The 17,976-nt window shown below is 45.4% G+C and overlaps 1 protein-coding gene across 1 annotated transcript; it reads right to left on the reverse strand.

Moving 5' to 3' along the window:
- Positions 1 to 12,277: 12,277 nt before the first annotated feature.
- Positions 12,278 to 17,972, reverse strand: LOC136458416 (aspartic proteinase 36-like). Its single transcript, XM_066458354.1, has 10 exons — positions 17,469 to 17,972; positions 17,242 to 17,371; positions 16,906 to 17,153; positions 16,292 to 16,516; positions 15,298 to 15,460; positions 15,139 to 15,209; positions 14,793 to 14,883; positions 13,274 to 13,349; positions 13,132 to 13,203; positions 12,278 to 12,719 (listed from the first exon to the last, which is right to left on the reverse strand). The coding sequence occupies exons 1-10, from the start codon at positions 17,711 to 17,713 to the stop codon at positions 12,571 to 12,573; spliced, it is 1,470 nt and encodes a 489-aa protein (XP_066314451.1). The 5' UTR covers positions 17,714 to 17,972; the 3' UTR covers positions 12,278 to 12,570.
- Positions 17,973 to 17,976: the final 4 nt, after the last annotated feature.

Here is a 17,976-nt window from a genome sequence, read left to right on the forward strand (position 1 = left end):
GTTGGATTTTGGAGAGACCTTTGCACCGGTTGCAAGACTAGAAGCCATTCGTATCCTCCTTGCATATGCATCACATCATGAAATGAAACTATATCAAATAGATGTGAAAAGTGCATTTTTAAATGGCTTTATAAATGAGCTAGTCTATGTTGATCAACCTCCCAGGTTTGAAGACCCTAGATATCCTAATCATGTTTATAGGTTGTCCAAGGCGCTATATGGGCTTAAGCAAGCCCCAAGAGCTTGGTATGAGCATCTTTAGGATTTCCTCATTGAGAAGGGCTTCACCATTAGGAAGGTCGATACCACACTATTCACCAAGAAGCTTGATGGATATATCTTCATTTGTCAAGTATATGTTGATGATATCATATTTGGATCATCAAATGGAGATTCTTGCAAAGAATTTGGTGAATTGACGTTGAAGGAGTTTCGAGATGTCAATGATTGGAGAGCTTACATTCTTTCTAGGTTTTCAAGTCAAGCAAATGAGAGAAGGGATTTTCATCTCTCAAGAAAAGTATACCAAGGATCTTCTTAAAAGGTTCAATATGGATGAATGTAAGCCAATTAAGACATCAATGTCATCTAATGAACATCTCGACCTAGATGAGGGAGGTAAAACGGTTTATCAAACTCTCTTCCGCTCTATGATTGGTAGCTTGTTATATTTAACCACATCTAGGCCCGACATCATGTTTAGTGTGTGTATGTGTGCTAGATTTCAAGCTAATCCTAAGGAAGCTCATTTGATTGCCGTTAAAAGAATCCTTAGGTATCTTAAGCACACACCAAGCATTGGCTTTTGGTATCCCAAAAGAGCTATATTTGAATTAGTTGGCTATTCCGATTCGGATTATGCCGGTTGCAAAGTTGATAGAAAAAGCACATTCGGAGGGTGCCATTTGCTTAGTAGATCACTTATGTCTCGGTCCTCTAAGAAACAAAATAGTGTGGCTTTGTCCACCGCCGAAGCGGAAATACATTGCCATGGGTGCTTGTTGTGCACAAATACTTTACATGAAGCAAACTTTGCTAGACTATTGTGTAGTTCTAGAAAAGGTACCACTTTTGTATGACAATGAGAGTGTGGTAAAACTTGCTAATAATCCGGTTCAACACTCTCACACCAAGCATATAGATATCTGCCATCATTTTCTTAGAAATCATGTTGCTAAGAATGATATTTCACTAGAAGGTGAAGGATCGAGGATCAATTGGTGGATATCTTCACTAAACCACTAGATGAGGCTACATTTTGTCGGTTGAGGAATGAGCTCAGTGTGCTTGATTTTAGCAACTTCACTAGAAAATGAGCCTGTGTTGTTCCTTGCATTGCATTGTAATATACAACATGTTTAACTTTTGGTAATGCCTTTAGGGCTTGTCTAACATGGTTAAGATAATCGCCAAAAAGCGTGTGAAGAAACTTAACCTTGGATCAAACTTGATAAGCAACTAGAATTACTTTCAAGTATTGCATTGCATATGCATGAATGTTGTTTTGTCATTTCTCTTCAATCACCCTTTTATTGTCTATTTTCTTAAAAAAATTATAGCCTAAGACAAAATACTTTGAAAATTTTGTGGGTTTTAGAGAGGTCACTCACATAAGTCTCAATTGGTGTTTATTTGGATCTTATTGAAGTTGGGACTTGATTGGGAACATGCAGCGCGAAGGACTTTGAAGATTTGCTAAAAAAGATTGACCGGACGCAGCACCAAACTCTAATGTGTAGCGCCTGGTCAGTTCATAGGTGGTAAATTGTTGCTACGAAGGAGTGATCGGATGTTGGAACAATGTTCTCCCTGTGTCTAGTCAGAAGGTGATACTGCGTCCGGTCAAGCGAAGAAGACGAAGACAGGATCGATCGGACTCTCGCTGCGTCTGGTCAGTGGTGATCAGACGTGTTTGGTCATGACTCGAGGGGATTTGGACCTCTCTGTAGTTGACCAGACTCTGGGTGGCAGCGTCTGGTCATTGCCACTAGGAGCGTCTATTTAGTAGAAATCGTGCGGGATTCCAACTCTTCTCTGTTTCCTTTTCTATCACGTTGGGGGCCACCATAAAATCCTGCCAAGCCATGACCTAATCACCATCCTGTATAGACCCACACCAACATCACCACAACCATGCCCTAGCCATTGAATCCATGCCAGCGCTGCTTTCGCACAGCCACACTAGCACCACCGTCGCATCCCACGCCACCTTGCCTGCGCTGCTCCCGCATCCGCGCCTCTATTCCACGCCTCCACCATGCTCGCGCTGCTCCCATGCCCTAACGCCGCCTGCCCTCGCCGCACTACTGCCACCAGTGCCACATTGCTCCATGCCATGCCCTAATCCACTACCCTACATCTTCTCGGATGTCGCTGCATGTCACCAGAACCCTAACCTATGCCGACCCAGTGGTGCCCTCATTTCTGTTCCTTACTCTTCGGTTCGTCGGTTCATCAAGTAGCAAGCCATCGTCTCTAATTTCGTACCTATTGCTTGCTTCTTAGGGTTTCATATCTTAGATATATATTGAAATTATTTATATATCCAATCTATTCCATCGTGCAGCGAGTCGGCAGTTGTTGAGGTCACTTTTGCTGTTGTTAGTTAACTCGAGGCCAAGCTCACTGAGTACAGATCGAGGCCAAGCCTCGAGAGTGTCAGTGCAATAGTTATTTCTTGTCTGAGGCAGTAGATTGTTCCAGATGGAACATGTCAAGAACACCAGAGGTGGTCCTAGTGATGAGGATCCAAGGCCTCTGCCTCGCTTGCCTACTGATGTGAAAGGCAAGGCGACGAAGAAGCTTGCGGCAAAGAAGAGGAAGTATGCAGATGCTGACATAGAGAGAGCAGCAGCAGTTGCAGCCAGCCGCAGAGCGTGCAGAGAGAGGAGGTGCTAGGAGTGGAGTCTAGATTGCTAATAAGCTTTCACCAGCACAGAGGGACAGCTATTGAGTAGGTTGAGCGTCAGTCATGGAAGTCTAGCTAGGGACTATCATGCTTGAGGGACGCCATGTTGCTTTGGAGGAGACTCAGCCTCAGGGGGAGCCACAACAGCAGATAGAGCAGGCTTAGGAGGGAGAGTAGGCAGAGGAGACAGAGTAGGCACCATAGCTTCGCCGCTCTAGTCAGTACCCGTACCTAGGTGACACCAAGGCCAAAGACATAGCAGAGGGGTTCTCATCCGCCTCCTAGACCACAGGGTCTGCCTCCAGTGACTCATCTGGATTTGAGGGCCACCACGGCCAAGCAGGTGTAGCAGCTCAGATTTGTGCAGTTTGAGGAGTGGTTCCCACCTAGGAAGGATGAGTGTGCTTCTGAGGGGTTCTATACACCACTACAGGAAGATTTTATAATGCATATCTTAACAGTGGGGTGACATTTAGGTCTCATAGGGTCTATTCCATTGAGGCTATCATAGCAACAGCAGGAGAGCAGATTCACCCTTACCTATCTTATCTACCAGGGCTGACAGATTTACTTGGGCGGACAGGTAGATATGTACCATCATGGGTCCATGAGTTCTATGCTACACTCTGGATTGACCCGTAGCATAGATTCATTCACTTTGCATTCAGAGGCAGTGACTATAGGCTAATGAGCTTCAGGGTCAAAGAGATTCTCAGGCTTTAGGAGCAACCCATCTGGCTACATGAGGTGTGCTATGGCTAGATAGAGCCTCCTAGATGTCCTCACGGCGGTCTTGTACCTCCTACAGATCTGGTCTGCCATTGCTTCAAAGAGCCTTTTGGAGAGGGATCGAGTAGGACACCCATGGATCTTACTTCTACAGCGAGACTGCTAGATGCTATCATGAGGAGGACCCTACTTTCGAGGATGGGATATCACAAGGGCTTGACTTGCATTCAGTTATGGCTATTGAACTCTCTGATGCAGTAGATTGTGTTTGATATTTGGGATCTTATTCTATCAAAGATGGAGGATACTCTTGCAGAGGGGTTCAGGGGTCATCGTCAGCTGCCTTATGCTCACTAGATTACATTTCTGATTCATAGGGCAGTTATAGTGAGGCCTCTAGAGATGTTGGCAGAGTATTCTGGTGCCACTATAGAGTTCCCTGCGTATAACAAGACCCAGATGCTCCATCACAGTAGGCTGAGCGCACCTAGCCAGCCGCGCCATCGCCTAGAGATGCCAGAGACTGCAGCCCAGCAGGATGAGACTATTAGGGGCATTGCAGCTATAGAGGAGGAGCAGTTAGATGCTCAGCAGGAGGGTATGGTAGAGAGCGACCCTAGCGACAGTTCAGATGATGACTACCAGGATATCCCTTAATTGCCTCCTCGACGACATGACCATAAGGCCGGTAGCTCTAGTTCAGCTCCACCTACACCGTAGACAGACCTTATTCTACTTGCTATACTTGAGCGGATGAGGCAAGATTAGGCTCGCCAGGCTCAGGAGACTGCTGCTACATTTGCATAGTTTTGGACCAGGTAGGATGAGTTCCAGCGACAGCAGCAGCAGGCCATGCAGTAGCAGCAGCTTCTCATGCATCAGCAGTTACTTGGATTCATGCAGCATGTTGTTACTGCTATTGGGGCTCCATCGCCATAGCCTTCACCCCAGATCGGCCAGCCTGCCACCACTTCTATGACTCTAGCTTTACAACCTAGTGGGCTTCAGAGTCAGGGACAACCAGCGACACGGTTTCCTTCACCTACAGAGCAGGTGTCCCAATGGTTTACCTCACCAGTGCTAGCCCCACAGTTCACACCTCTTCATACGGGCTTCACACTGCCTCAGACTTCCTCGCTGCTTGTGCCAGACACCCCAGTCTCTAGGAGCCTTGGTGCGACATTCAGTGAGTTGATAGGGTAGCCTACTTCGCCAGATCTACATGTCCCTGATCCTTCCATAGTTGCTCCTATTACTAGGACTATAGAGATGTTCCCTTCCTCAGTTGCATCATCAGAGCCGCCTGCTTTAGTGATACCTGTAGAGTCACAGGCCGTACCAGTACCAGATCTGACCTAGACCGCTTCAGCGTCACTCCCAGCGATAGAGGGTCATACAACTCAGAGCTCAGGATCATATGATGATGGCACATAGTTCTAGATCGCTCATCGCACCTCAGCGCTCGACTTGTCCACTGCAGCCCCGCTGATAGACCCTTAGGTTTTGGTGTTTGACGCCAAAGGGGGAGAGGGATCGAGTATGATAGACTTAGGGGGAATGATACATTTAGGGGAGCATATCTATTATATTTGGCTTTTTATGTGTGATACACTATTATGCATTCATGTTTACTATTATGCATTGAACTACATAAGTGTGATGGTAATCGTGATATTAATGTGACCGTGATATTTATGTGATATGTGACATGTGTGCTCTCTACTTTGAATTATTTATATGTCATGTCACTTGGTGACATGTGTGCTCTCTACTTTGAATTATTTATATGTCATGTCACTTGTTTATGCTCATTTGTTTTTGCTTCCGTGTTTTACTCCAATGCAAACGAGCTTTAGTTCTTGTACTCATGCTTATTTCATATCTATTAAGTACATCATGTTGGCTTGGGTCATATAAGCTTGCCTAACTCTTTTGTTCTTATTTGTCAAAAGCTTATATGAACCAAGCATGTTGAAAACCTCATCTCTTTTTACATACTTGAGGTTGTATTGTCATCAATCACCAAAAAGGGGGAGATTGAAAGCATCTAGGCCCCTAGTTGGGTTTCGATAATTAATGACAATACAAGATTACTGTGACTAACGTGTGTTTTGCAGAGGCAATTAAGTTAGGTCATGGTAATGAAAATTGATTGGGCAATCATGGTTGTCATGCCCCTACAATGGAAATCATTTCTGTTTTCAAAGGATGGACGACAAGGTTAAGGATGGACTAGTTCTAAGTGTTGTTTGGTGTTGAAGAGACACTTAGAGTAGTTTAGGACTTTGTTTTTCCTTTGACCGTACTATTAAGGGGGGTATGGACTGGGTAGCTTCACCTAGGTGAGTCTAGTGGGTTAGGTGTGGTGCACACTTGTCTAATCTAGCACTATGTAGCTCCTAAATAGCCCTAAGATCAATTGGAGCAAACTTCATTCACATATGATTGCGAGTTGGAAGTGAATGGAAGGGTCAAATGTTGACCAGACGCTGGTTCCAGTGTGACCGGAACGCTGGCATAGAGTCCGGTTAGTTCATTTGATCAAGGTAAAGTCGTCTAGATGTGATCGGACGCTGAGTGAAATGTGACCGGACGCTGGGTGCCAGAGTCTGGTCAACTCTAGAAAGGTCCTAGAGAGGGAGAATCCTGATCGGATACGTCCTGGTCAGTGCTGACCAGACGCTGGTCAGGTTCTAGGCTACTGACCGGACGTTAGGCGCCAGAGTCTGGTCAACATCAATAAGGGTCCAGAAGGCAGTTCTCGTGACCAGGCATGTCTGGTTAGTGCTGACCTGGACGCTGGTCAGTGTTCGGTCACAACTTAACTACTCGATGGCGGGGAGAACTGATCGGAGCGTTCGGTCACCTTGACCAGAGCGTCCGGTCACCTTGACCGGAGCGTCCGGTCACCCCACAGTGGCACATAACGGTTCGTTTTGAATGAGGGGTTATAAATACTTCCTCTATTCACACAAGTGATCACTTTTTCTCATTCCAACAGCTGAGAAACACCCTTGAGAGTGCCAAGAAGAGCAAGGTCCTAGTATGGTGATTGAGATTTGAGAATCCAAGAGAGAGGCCTCGTTAGTGAAAGCAAGAGTAGTAAAGTGTGCATCCACCCTTCTCATTAGGCTTGTCGTGGTCAAGTGAGAGTTCGTGCTTCTTACTCTTGGTGATCGCCATCACCTAGATGGCTTGGTGGTGATTGAGAGTTTGATGATCATTCGACAGAGCTTGTGGATGACCCAATTCAAGTTGTGAGCAGTTGTGGGTGATTCACCACGATGGAGTGTCGAAGGATCAACCCGTAGAGAGCACTTGATCCTTGCGCGGATCAATTGGAAGCTACACCCTTGTGCGGGTGCTCCAACGAGGACTAGTGGGGAGTGACGACTCTCCAATACCTCAGCAAAATATCGCCGCATTCCTCCTTCTCTATTTACTTTAAGCATTTACTTTGAGCAATTCAATTCTTGTCTTTACATTCATAGAATTGCCATGCTAGAGTAGGATTGGAACATAGGTTGCTAAACTTTTATGTGGTAGATCAATAGGAACACTTTCTAGGCACAAGGGGTGAAGTGGGCTAACCATAGGGTTTAATTATTGCAAAGAATTTTAGAATTAGCCCAATTCACCCCCCTCTTGGGCATCTTGATCCTTTCACCCTTCACGTCCCTCTCCTTCAGAATTCGAATGGTGATGAGATGGTCTTGGATTCTCTTCTTGTCTTTCTCCGAGACTCCCCACTTCCTCCACGAGTCTAGGACCTCTTCGACGAGGCATCCAATAAACTCTAGCAAGGGGGCGGCTGCGTCGTTCTTGACATAGAACCAATGCGAATGCCACCCCTTGTTGGAGGTCGATAGACGCATCGGCAGGTACTTGCTGACCTAGTTGTTGCGGAGCTAAATGCCGGCACATCCCATCGGCACATGCAACTCCTGCTTCTTCTCCCGCTTCTTCAGGAGGGTGACGGCGAAGAAGTATTGCCATAGGTCGAAGTGGGGACTAATCCATAGGAATCCCTCACACAGGGCGACGAACACCGCAATGTGCTGGATTCCGTTGGGATTAAGGTGTTGTAGCTCTACCTTATAGTAGTGCAGCAATCCCTGAAGAAACTTGTGGGCGGGGGTGGCGAATGGCTTATGGAAGTGAGCAAAGGACATGACATAGCCGTCGAGCGGCGATGGCGTGTCCTCATCGCCGGGTAGCCGCCACTCCTCGGCGGTAGTCCATGCGCAAAGAAGACCATGGTGAACGAGGCCCTCTAGACGCTGGAGGGTGATATCGGAGTGGCACGATGGCTCCATTGGAGGATTGGGGTGGGTGGATGCGAATTTGACGATGGCTGAGACGCAGATATGGGAAGCTTAGGCGATTGACGGCAGAGGTTGTAGATGCAAAGGCAAGGAGGCAAAGTACGAAACCCTGAGGGTGAACCCTTTAGTTTTATAGGGGCGACAGATGTGAGGAATGCAACCATCCAACTAGATCTCTGCCCCTGCCATGATCCACCACCATGTCACGTCGCGGGATATGCGCCCGCAATCCCTATCCTTTCCCTCCAAAGACGTGCCGAACGTTTCGCCTCTTCGGACGGACCAGTTCTCTTTACCAGCAAAAGGGATACGGGTCAAAAAGCATTTCTTTGGCCTACCTGGGCCCTGGAGTTCAAGGGTTGGCCCATCAATGGTTTTGATGGCCATCCCAAGGCACCCTTACGACAAAAGGATGGGCCCGTGAGCTGCCAAAACTTAGGCACACGAGCTTCACGGGAGTCTTGGTCCACGAACGAGTCTTGGCCGAGCTGACCCTAGCCAAATCCCCGCGAATGGGATACTAGGATCCCAATTGAGCTATCCGGCTAACAAAATCATCAAATCTCACGAACATACCCGCAAAGGGTCCGACCTCGGTGAAGAAGAAATCGCCATCTTCCGGGCATGCCATGGGCGACAATAGAGGGCAAGGGCTCTCAAAATTCTCTCTTTCAAAAAACCCTCCGAAGGAGTATCCTACTCCTCCATAGGCTCGAGGGATACACCCACCAGGTGCGCTCACGCGCACCCGCTGGTGAGTCAAAAAATCCCCTAGGCAATTCTACTCGAATCGCTCGGGGGCTCGGGGGCTACTGTCGGGGACCAATATTAGGGTACTCGAAGAGGAGGAGCTAATGACCATCAACATTGATTCATCCGCATGATTGAGAGCGCGACTACACCACTTACTGGATCACTCCTCGTCCGGCCACCGAGACCATGGGCCTCGCTTCAAGCTAACTTCCGAGGGCTGGCTCTGCCTCACCTGATGTCTGAGGGCAGACTCTGTCTCGCTCGACCCCTGAGGGCTGGCTTCGCCTCGCCCGATGTTTGAGGGCAGACTTCGTCTCGCCCGACCCCTGAGGGCTGGCTCCGCCTCGCCCGATGTCTAAGGGCAGACTCTGTCTCGCCCAACCCCTGAGGGCTGCCTCCACCTCGCCCGACGTCTAGAAGCAAGTTCCGCCTCGCCCGACGTCCAGGGGCTGGCTCCACCTCGCCCGACGTCCGAGGGCTGGCTACCCCGAGCCTGACATCCAAGGGCTAGCTCCACCTCGCCTGATGTTCAGGGACTGGCTGCTCCTTCATAACTACACGCGCAGATAAGGTAGGACACTCAAGTCAACCGCAATACCGAGGACCATTCCCTGCACGCCTGTAGGAAGGTACCGTCTGGATATGACAAGACGGGCACTTTAAGCCCTTCCAGGCATGTCAGAGCCCAGACAATGTTGTAGGTGCCAACATTTATCTTACAGTGTTGTGGACGCCGCCATTTTCCCTATGATCTTGACGGAAGCATACGACAACCACTATGGTCCAAGAGGAAACTCACGTCATCTACAGTAACAAACGTGCGATCACTGCGTCGTCTGCTCCTCGTAGGGTCACGGATCAGAACCCTGGTCCATTGCGCCGACCGTCGGAGTAGGATGGGACGTGACCACTTGCTGACAAAGCTAGAACATGGCATCATCAGCGGACAGATGCCCAGCGCGGCCCTATCAGGATCAGCGAACATGCATCCAGCATAGAGCTACCCCTAGCACCGTCTGCCGTGTCAGCGGGACTCACTCAGAGGAAAAGGAAGACCCAGCATTTTTGAAGGACCTCCTTTGCCTCTAGTTTTTCTTCTTTCTCTCATCTATAATCCCTGCTTTCCCTTGGTCTATAAAAGGGAAGGCAGGACACCCCACTAAGGGGATCGATTCGAGACACCACGCATCACATCACATATAGCTGAGCAACAACTAAGCTCTCAGCACCCATTCGACCTTTCCATCAGAGACTTGAGACCTTTTCCCCCTCTCGCCCGTTTGTAACCCCTAATACAAACTTTTTGGTGCTAATAACACGAGCAACAACCACAAACTGGACGTAGGGACATTCTGCCCGAACCAGTATAAACCTTGTGCCCATTTAGCACACCATCCGGGTCAGACGCGCAATAACATAAATTTACTCGTTGGTGTTTACTCGAAACACCGACAGTGAGTGAACTAAAGTTTAGAGCTAACTTTAGACCACTTGTTTAGAGACTTTAGCTCTAAAGTTTAGAGATATAAAGTTTAGAGCAACAGATCCAAATAGGCCCTCAATATGTTGACCCTCTATAATTTTCATTTCACCTCCACAGTTAAACCAAGAATATAGTATTTGCATAATTTAAATGAACATAGACTTAACATAGTATTACAACACAATATAAATTTCAAATTTCAAATTTCAAAATATCCACATCGACAAGAGAAATTAAAACAATACGCATGTCAAATACAACCACACTACGACACACCATAGCGTGCCCATGAATGTCTCTATGAACTACCTGTCATCCATGGACTCATCTACGACGCCTCTTCTTCCTTTCTCTCATGTTCCTCTTCCTGTTTAATCAAGCTCAACATAAGAGCACCATCATCGGACTCATCCTCTTCCTCAAAGAATTGGTTTAAAGTACTCTCCTCATCATCATCAAACAAAACCATCTACAAATAGCCATAGGATATATGAAATCCACATGATCTGATACAATTGTTCAAGGAGGGTGTCGGGCAGGGCGACATATCTTGCTGGAGTAGGGGCGTCGATTGGGAGGTGTCTTGGAGGCAAGCCAGGAGGACGAGGGGCGTCGGTGGGAAGGCGGCACCTAGGCAAGCAGCAAGGGGTGTTGGCATGGAGGCGATGTCGGGCAAGGGGAAGGGGCACCGACATGGAGGCGGCACCAGGCAAGGAGGAGGGCGTTGACGTGGAGGCAAGGAGGAGGGGCAATGCTGGTCATGGGAGACTAACATAGAGAAGCTGACGACGGTCGTGGAGGTGGCGTCCAAATCCGCCTGTGATGAGACCCACCGGATGTCGAGGCACCGGCGGCGGCCGTGGAAGGGATTGATGTTGGGCGAGCAAGGGGCGCGAGGGCATCTGTTTGGCGCGCGGATTGGAGGAGGGGTTGGCGACTAACGAACAAAAAAGTAGGGGGTCATTTGTTGCCCCAATAGAAATTGTGTGGCTGATAAATTTGAGGGGGGGGGGGGGGGGGGCAAATAGGTAGTTTATCGTAGAGTTTTTTTTTTTGTTTTTGCTCCACTACTCAAAAATCCAGTAGAGACATTGTTTTTGTAGCATGTTAGTAAAAGTCACCACTACTATAAGAGCATTATGTTTCTATATCTTTTTCTATATCTATATATCTTATAATCCTACACCTACTAGAGTTCTAACTTGACATATAAGTTGTCCACCTCACCTTATCGGTCCACTACTAGATGCAGTTACAACCTAATATGCAATTATTTTATACAAATCAGCAAGATGCATCATCCACTAACATACACTTAGTTATCCACATCGGCGTGCCACTTCATCCACCAACATTGTTCTATAATAGTTTATCATTCTATATAAGTAATTATATATAGTCTAATTTTATTCCAAATCATCCACAATTTCCGCAGAGGAATGCTTAAGAGTTTCTCATTTTTTTTGTTCGGACTGTAAAATATGCAACGTGTACAACGTCTAGGACCCATGGAGGGTTTTCTCAACAGCTTACCTCAATTCTAAGAATTTTTTTATTGACTTAACTGTTAGAAATTTTAGGAATCATAGAAAGATTTCATAGAAATTTTAGAGAATTGAGACGACGGTCATGCCAGCTACAGAGCGGGGTCAAATAAAAACTTTACTGCACCACTATTTTCCCGACCCAGTCTAGGGTTCTCAATCACCAAACATTCAATATATATATAGTAACCCAACTACTACCCTGTAGCTGGCTAAAAAAAACTTATTCTATAGCCAATTTGAGTTACAATAATTACTATATTAATTTATAAAATTATAGTAACTCCTTACTAAGTGATTTACTATAATATTATGGTAAATATCTTCATGTGTTATAGTAACCCAACTATCGTAAATATGTATTGACATTATCATAAATTAGTATATAAAATTATCGTAAATGGAGGTGGCTACAGAATAACTTATTTTGTACCTGGCTACTGAATATACAACCCCCCCCCCCCCCACACACACACACATATATATATATATATATATATATCACTCTTTTCTGCTCCAAATAAATGTCAAAACATTATAAAAAACGGCAGAATAAAAGTTCATACTAAACAACACTCATTTCACAAAGAAATGTCAGAAGATTGCTGTACTGCAAACAAGGGAGATTCTTATTTTACACATACAACTTTTTTTACGGGAAACTCAGCATTACACTAGTCACACACAGGCTCATTGTATGGCATACAATGTTTTTGTTTTCATCGTTTTCCGTGGTCAGAGAACACAGCCTAAAGCCCTAGATTTCCTTTTTGTGAAAAGAATACGAATAAAATGAATTTCGGTCAGTGTTCGTGTTGTAGAATAGAGTTAGCGTGTTAAATTGCTGCACACCATCGTTACCAACAACAGAACCAGGGACTTGTGCCAGTGGAATTTCCATCCGGAGGAGATGTCATGTGAATTGACAGTATATGTTGTGCCTGTCTTGTCGTACTTAATTTTAATGGTCGACGAACCTGAAATTACAAGCAGATGACCAGAGAGTTGAGGAAATAGGGGGCCAACCAACGACTAAACACCCCCCCCCCCCCCCCCCCCCCCCCCCCCCCCCCCCACACACACACACACACACACACACATACACAGAGAGAGACACTTTTCTCTCTCTCTCTTATTTCAGAAGGAAGAAATTGTCTTTCACAGAAAAAAAAGGAAAATAGATGTAGATGAAGTTTTATCCCAAACTATGTAATGGCGGTTGACAGTTAACAAGAATATAAGCTATTGTATGCTGAGCTCGTGGCTCCCAATTTCAAGCAAAATATTTTGGAATTAGTCAAGATTTCTGGAAAGAAAACAGCAACCTACAACTGCAACCTATAATGAAATGAACTAAGGATGGGCAGATTTGAGCGTGCTAGCACTTACAGTTGTAGTCAGTCCACCCAATGACTTGATTTTCCAAGTCATAGACAACCAACTTGTTTGAAAGTACAAGGTCTGAAAGAAGAGTGTGAAAAACACGGCATTGGAAACAAAAATGGGTTTGCAAGTGCACTGCAATGCTGACCTCCCATAAGCACAATGTCCTTTCCATCTTTTGATTGTAATGCGCCATTTTGGAATCCCACACAGTATATGTCATTCTGCTCCAATGAACGAAAACGTGGACCATAAGAGTCATGAGTCATGACCATGTATTATGCACTCGTAAATGGAACTTGTATGCTAATAGCACTGCTATTTCAAACCACTGTTGTGCTTGAATCAAAATATCAGAAATGAACTGATTAACAACCTACTGAAATAACTAATAGCTATGTCTATATCTTATCCTGTAGAGTGTGCGGTATAGAGGCTTTACTGCTTTACTGTACAGATGTTTCAATGTCATGTATCCACAAAGGTTAAAAAAAGAAATTATTCCCGAAAAAGAAGGACCTTCGAGTTATAAACATATACTCCCTCCGTTCCAAATTATAAGTCGCTTTGACTTTTTTGATTCATCCATTTTACTATGTATCTAGACATATTATTATATCTAGATGCATAGCAAAATGGATGTAACAAAAAAGTCACAGCGACTTATAATTCGGAACGGAGGGAGTAATAAAGAGAGTGTATACATATACAAAAATGGTAGGCTATTTTCTCTTTATAAGCAAAATAACCGGTATAATCCGGAAAGAGGATGAGAACTATCAGAAATTTAAAAAGCAGAAAAGGCATGTACATGTCATCCATTTTGGCAATATGAAATTATGAATGCGTGCTATTTTTCTGTAACTTCTCTACAGCGTGTATGAACTTTGACATGTAATCTTCAAGTACACATAAAGCTAGATGTGCTGTAAATGTACTTGGGGTTTGTCAGCAGTACCCAAGTTTACTAATTTTGAAGCAAAATTAAGTACTGATAGGTGATGACCATGGTTAATCATGTAATACCAGTGTTTGGGGAATTGCCACCATACCATTAGTGAAATTGCACTTTTGCCAACACTCCATCGAGTGTGTCTATGACACTCGGGACCAGGCTGCCAACTATCATAGTGATAGATCTACGCCATTTTGCCAATGTAGGTTTAGAGGTTTTTTTGGCAAATTTTCCTTAGTTTAAATTGACACCTTTATCCAAAAGAATATCTCTGTCGATTTCAGCAAAATTCAGACAAAAAGAAAACACAACCTGGAGTTTGATATGGAATGATTGAGAAATTTTTGGAGAGCCAAAATCCTAACAAAGAAACAATGTAACGGAAAAAGAGAGCATAAGATAGGTGCTTCATATATTCACATATATAAATCAAGGTTATCAAGTCATCCGACTAACCGCAATTAGTCGGGCTTATTGGTGCCATGCAATCAGTTATGCACTACGATTAGTCCCAATTAGTCACGATTCGTCGACCTTATTACAAATTACAAAAGTATTTTATTTTAAAAATTATCATGTAGTTTATGCAAAAGGGGTGAAAGGAAAAAGAAGGCACTGAAGCCACTTTTAAGTGCTATAAGCTGGAACCAAGTTGAACCCATGCAATTGGCGAATTAAACGTTGCTCCACTAGGAGAGAAATGTCATGTTACCCCATTTGGGAAAAAGTACTCATGTGGATACACATGCAGTGCAAGATCATCCTCAAAATGGAAGGTGATGGTCGGGAATCCATCATCTACACTGCAAGAGAAATGAACACAACAGTTAGAATCATAATCATAGTAAGAGAATATAATCTGTGGGCTGGTGATTCATCTTTGTGCCAATTCAAATAAAACAGAGCAAGTATGAAGGGACCATGAAAGAAGTATGAGAGGGCATTATCGATATCAGGATTCAGTAATAATATATTTCATCATGTATGAAGTGCAGCACAGAAGGAATTGCAGGTAATTTAGTACGCTTCCAACTGCAGCTGTATTGTGTAAGCCATACCTTCCAGGATATTGGAAACACATAAAATCTTGAACGTTATGGAAGACTATATCTTGATGCTTGTTAAATACCTACAATTGGTTGAGAAATATAATATGAAAAGAAAGGAATATGGTCCTCTGTTATAAGGGACAAACTAGAATATGATCTTTGTCATACCGCGGCCATTACTTCTTTGAAAACCAATTCTGGAAGGTATGTCAAGGTAGTACCACTGTCGATTATAGTGCCCTTTTTCTCCCCTGCTTCAAAAACATGAGCTGGGAGCTGTAATGTAGTGCCACCAACATCAATTGACTTAAGGTTCACATTGTAGTGTGGCCTGGAAAGTAAAATCATGACAGGCTATGAGTACAGTATAAATGAAGTAAAGCGGCTAGCTGCAATGCATCACATCTCAAGTAGAACTAAAACACTATGTGCCAACAAAATATGCGTTCATATAAAGTTTGTAACAATGCCATTGATATGAGGTTTTTACCAACTCAAAACTTACAAAAAACAGTGGTATGTTCAAGAGACCATGGACAAAAAGGAACATGAAGTTTACAAAAAACAGTGGCACTAGCACAACAGCATTGGTGAAACATCTGTTTGTAGCAAGGCACAAATGCCAGTGAGAGAACATTTATCCACTGAGCAGAAGTTTTAATGTGCATATATCTTTCTTTCCTTCGCACATGCAATTTTGTCAAATCTTATTCCACACTTATTAAGTGTCCAGTTCTCATATCCTTTTGTCCTTGTTAGTTGGATACTAAGCAAGTAAGCAACATGCCTAACCAATGGTTATCACTTGTCAGAATTAGGTCAGCAGTCGGCTATCTTGTGAGGGTTCTGGTGAAATAGTAACACGTCAGTTGCCCACCATTTTTTTATCGAACTCGCAGTAAGTTGCCCACCATTTGATAGAAATAGTACAAGTACAGCAACAACAGGTCTTTAGGGTTGAGAGTGCGATGGTTTCATTTCTTTATTTTGTTTGAGGTTCATGTTCCAATCCTAGTGAACTGGTGACTTAGTGATTAATCAAAGTTAACAGCTATGAACAATTAGCAAAAACATTATATGACCAGTGAAACTGAAATGTGGTTCACCCATGAGTGTAATGCAACCAACAAGATAATTAGTACGACAAGGTTAACATACATACATGTCAGCTACCAATGGTGTTGTTTTCACTTTTGGCTGAACCACATTTCCAATAGCAAAAATTCCACCACCTTTTATGGTATCCAAGCAATGAGCAAATATCTTCTTCACTTTACCAGCAGCAGCTAGCTGTGATAACATTGACGTATTTGCCTGACCAAAACCAAGAATTCCATCAAGGGCTTGGTTTGAGCTTCCCAAATCCCCACCTTGCTGAGCACCACACCTACAAAGGAAAGAAGAATCATGTATCCCCACTTAGCACTTCAGCACTATTAACAAATGCTAATCGTTAATGCTTGTTTCCTACTCAGTTCTTCTATTGCAATATGATAAAGAGCGTGGGATGCATAGTAAAACCCACAGCAGGGTTAATGCTTTCTCTTTTACCTATCGTTTCAATGAAGTAATAGCCTGGACAAGGGCCAAGAATACAACTTCATTATCTCATACTGGGATAAAAAATCTTATCCTAATAAAAGAACATGAACTATCATTGTGGCGATGGTCAAGGATCATGCTAATCTTTTCAGGAAACAAAATAGCCCATCATGAATGTTGTCCAACAAAAAAAGATTGCAATGTGATGTGATAAACTGACATGACCTGACTCACCCGAACGTGACACTGGCATTGCCCGGCTGTGTCTGCCCATCCCCAGTCACCTGATCAAACTGCAGCGCATCCGTGACGAAGAGCCCAGTAGTTGAGCTACCATCACCGTACATGACGCTGTACTCGCAGGGCACGTTGGCAGTGCACCCCGGCAGCTTTCCCCCATAGGTGGCCGCGCAGAATCCCTGATCGCAGGACACCGTGCTCCCGCTCGAGGACGCCTTGGGGTCATAGAACGTCAAGTCTAACTGCACAGAGATTTCACATCAAAATGGACACAACTGAACCAATATGTAGTTCAGACACAAACAAGAAATATAAAGTGGGAAACGGTACCCCGAGTCCGCTCTCGCGGGGGCATTTTTCGCAGGAGATGCAGTTAACCCAGAGGATGTCGCTGCCAGTGTCGACCTGGACGTAGTAGCGCTTGGGCGGCGTCCCGAGCTTGATCTCCGTGAAGTAGAGCCTGTGCGCGCCCGGACCAGTGCAATAATCCCCACTACCAAATCAAGCAGCCCACAGGAAATCCCAAAATAAAGAAGCTAGCAAGGGCCGGCACGTACCCGGTGTCAGTGGGGAGGCCGAGACCGCCGAGCGGGAGGTCGGCAGCTGCGAGAAGGCGGCCGTGGCGGCGACCGTCATGGACACGAAGGGCGCTGATGTTGGCGCCGGCGTCCCCTCCAACTCCGGCGGGAAACTTGCGGCGCACCTGGAAGACGCTGCCAGCCACAGCACCGGGGGCGGAGCTGGCCGCCAGCAGCAGCGCGGCTAGGAGGAGGGCGGCAAGCCGAGGCGGAGGCGGGGCCATGGATTATTCGTGGGTAGCAGACGGCAATTCGAAAGGCGCCTGCACGCAGGGTAGCAAGTAGCAACAATAATAATTGCAGGGAGCGGTCGGGCTTCGGGCGGCGGGAGGCCGGCTACTTTTCGTGTCCTCCCCCGCTGGCCGCTGCTCCTCCTCCTCGCCGCGGCCTCCGAGCCTCGGAGCGGAGGCGTTTGAGTGAGGACTGAGGACAAGCAAGGCACCGGAAAACGGGGAGGAAAGCTGGTCGGCGGACAGCTAGTGGGGAG

This window comes from Miscanthus floridulus, chromosome 6 (genome assembly GCF_019320115.1).
Source record: "Miscanthus floridulus cultivar M001 chromosome 6, ASM1932011v1, whole genome shotgun sequence".
NCBI classification, from domain to species: domain Eukaryota; kingdom Viridiplantae; phylum Streptophyta; class Magnoliopsida; order Poales; family Poaceae; genus Miscanthus; species Miscanthus floridulus.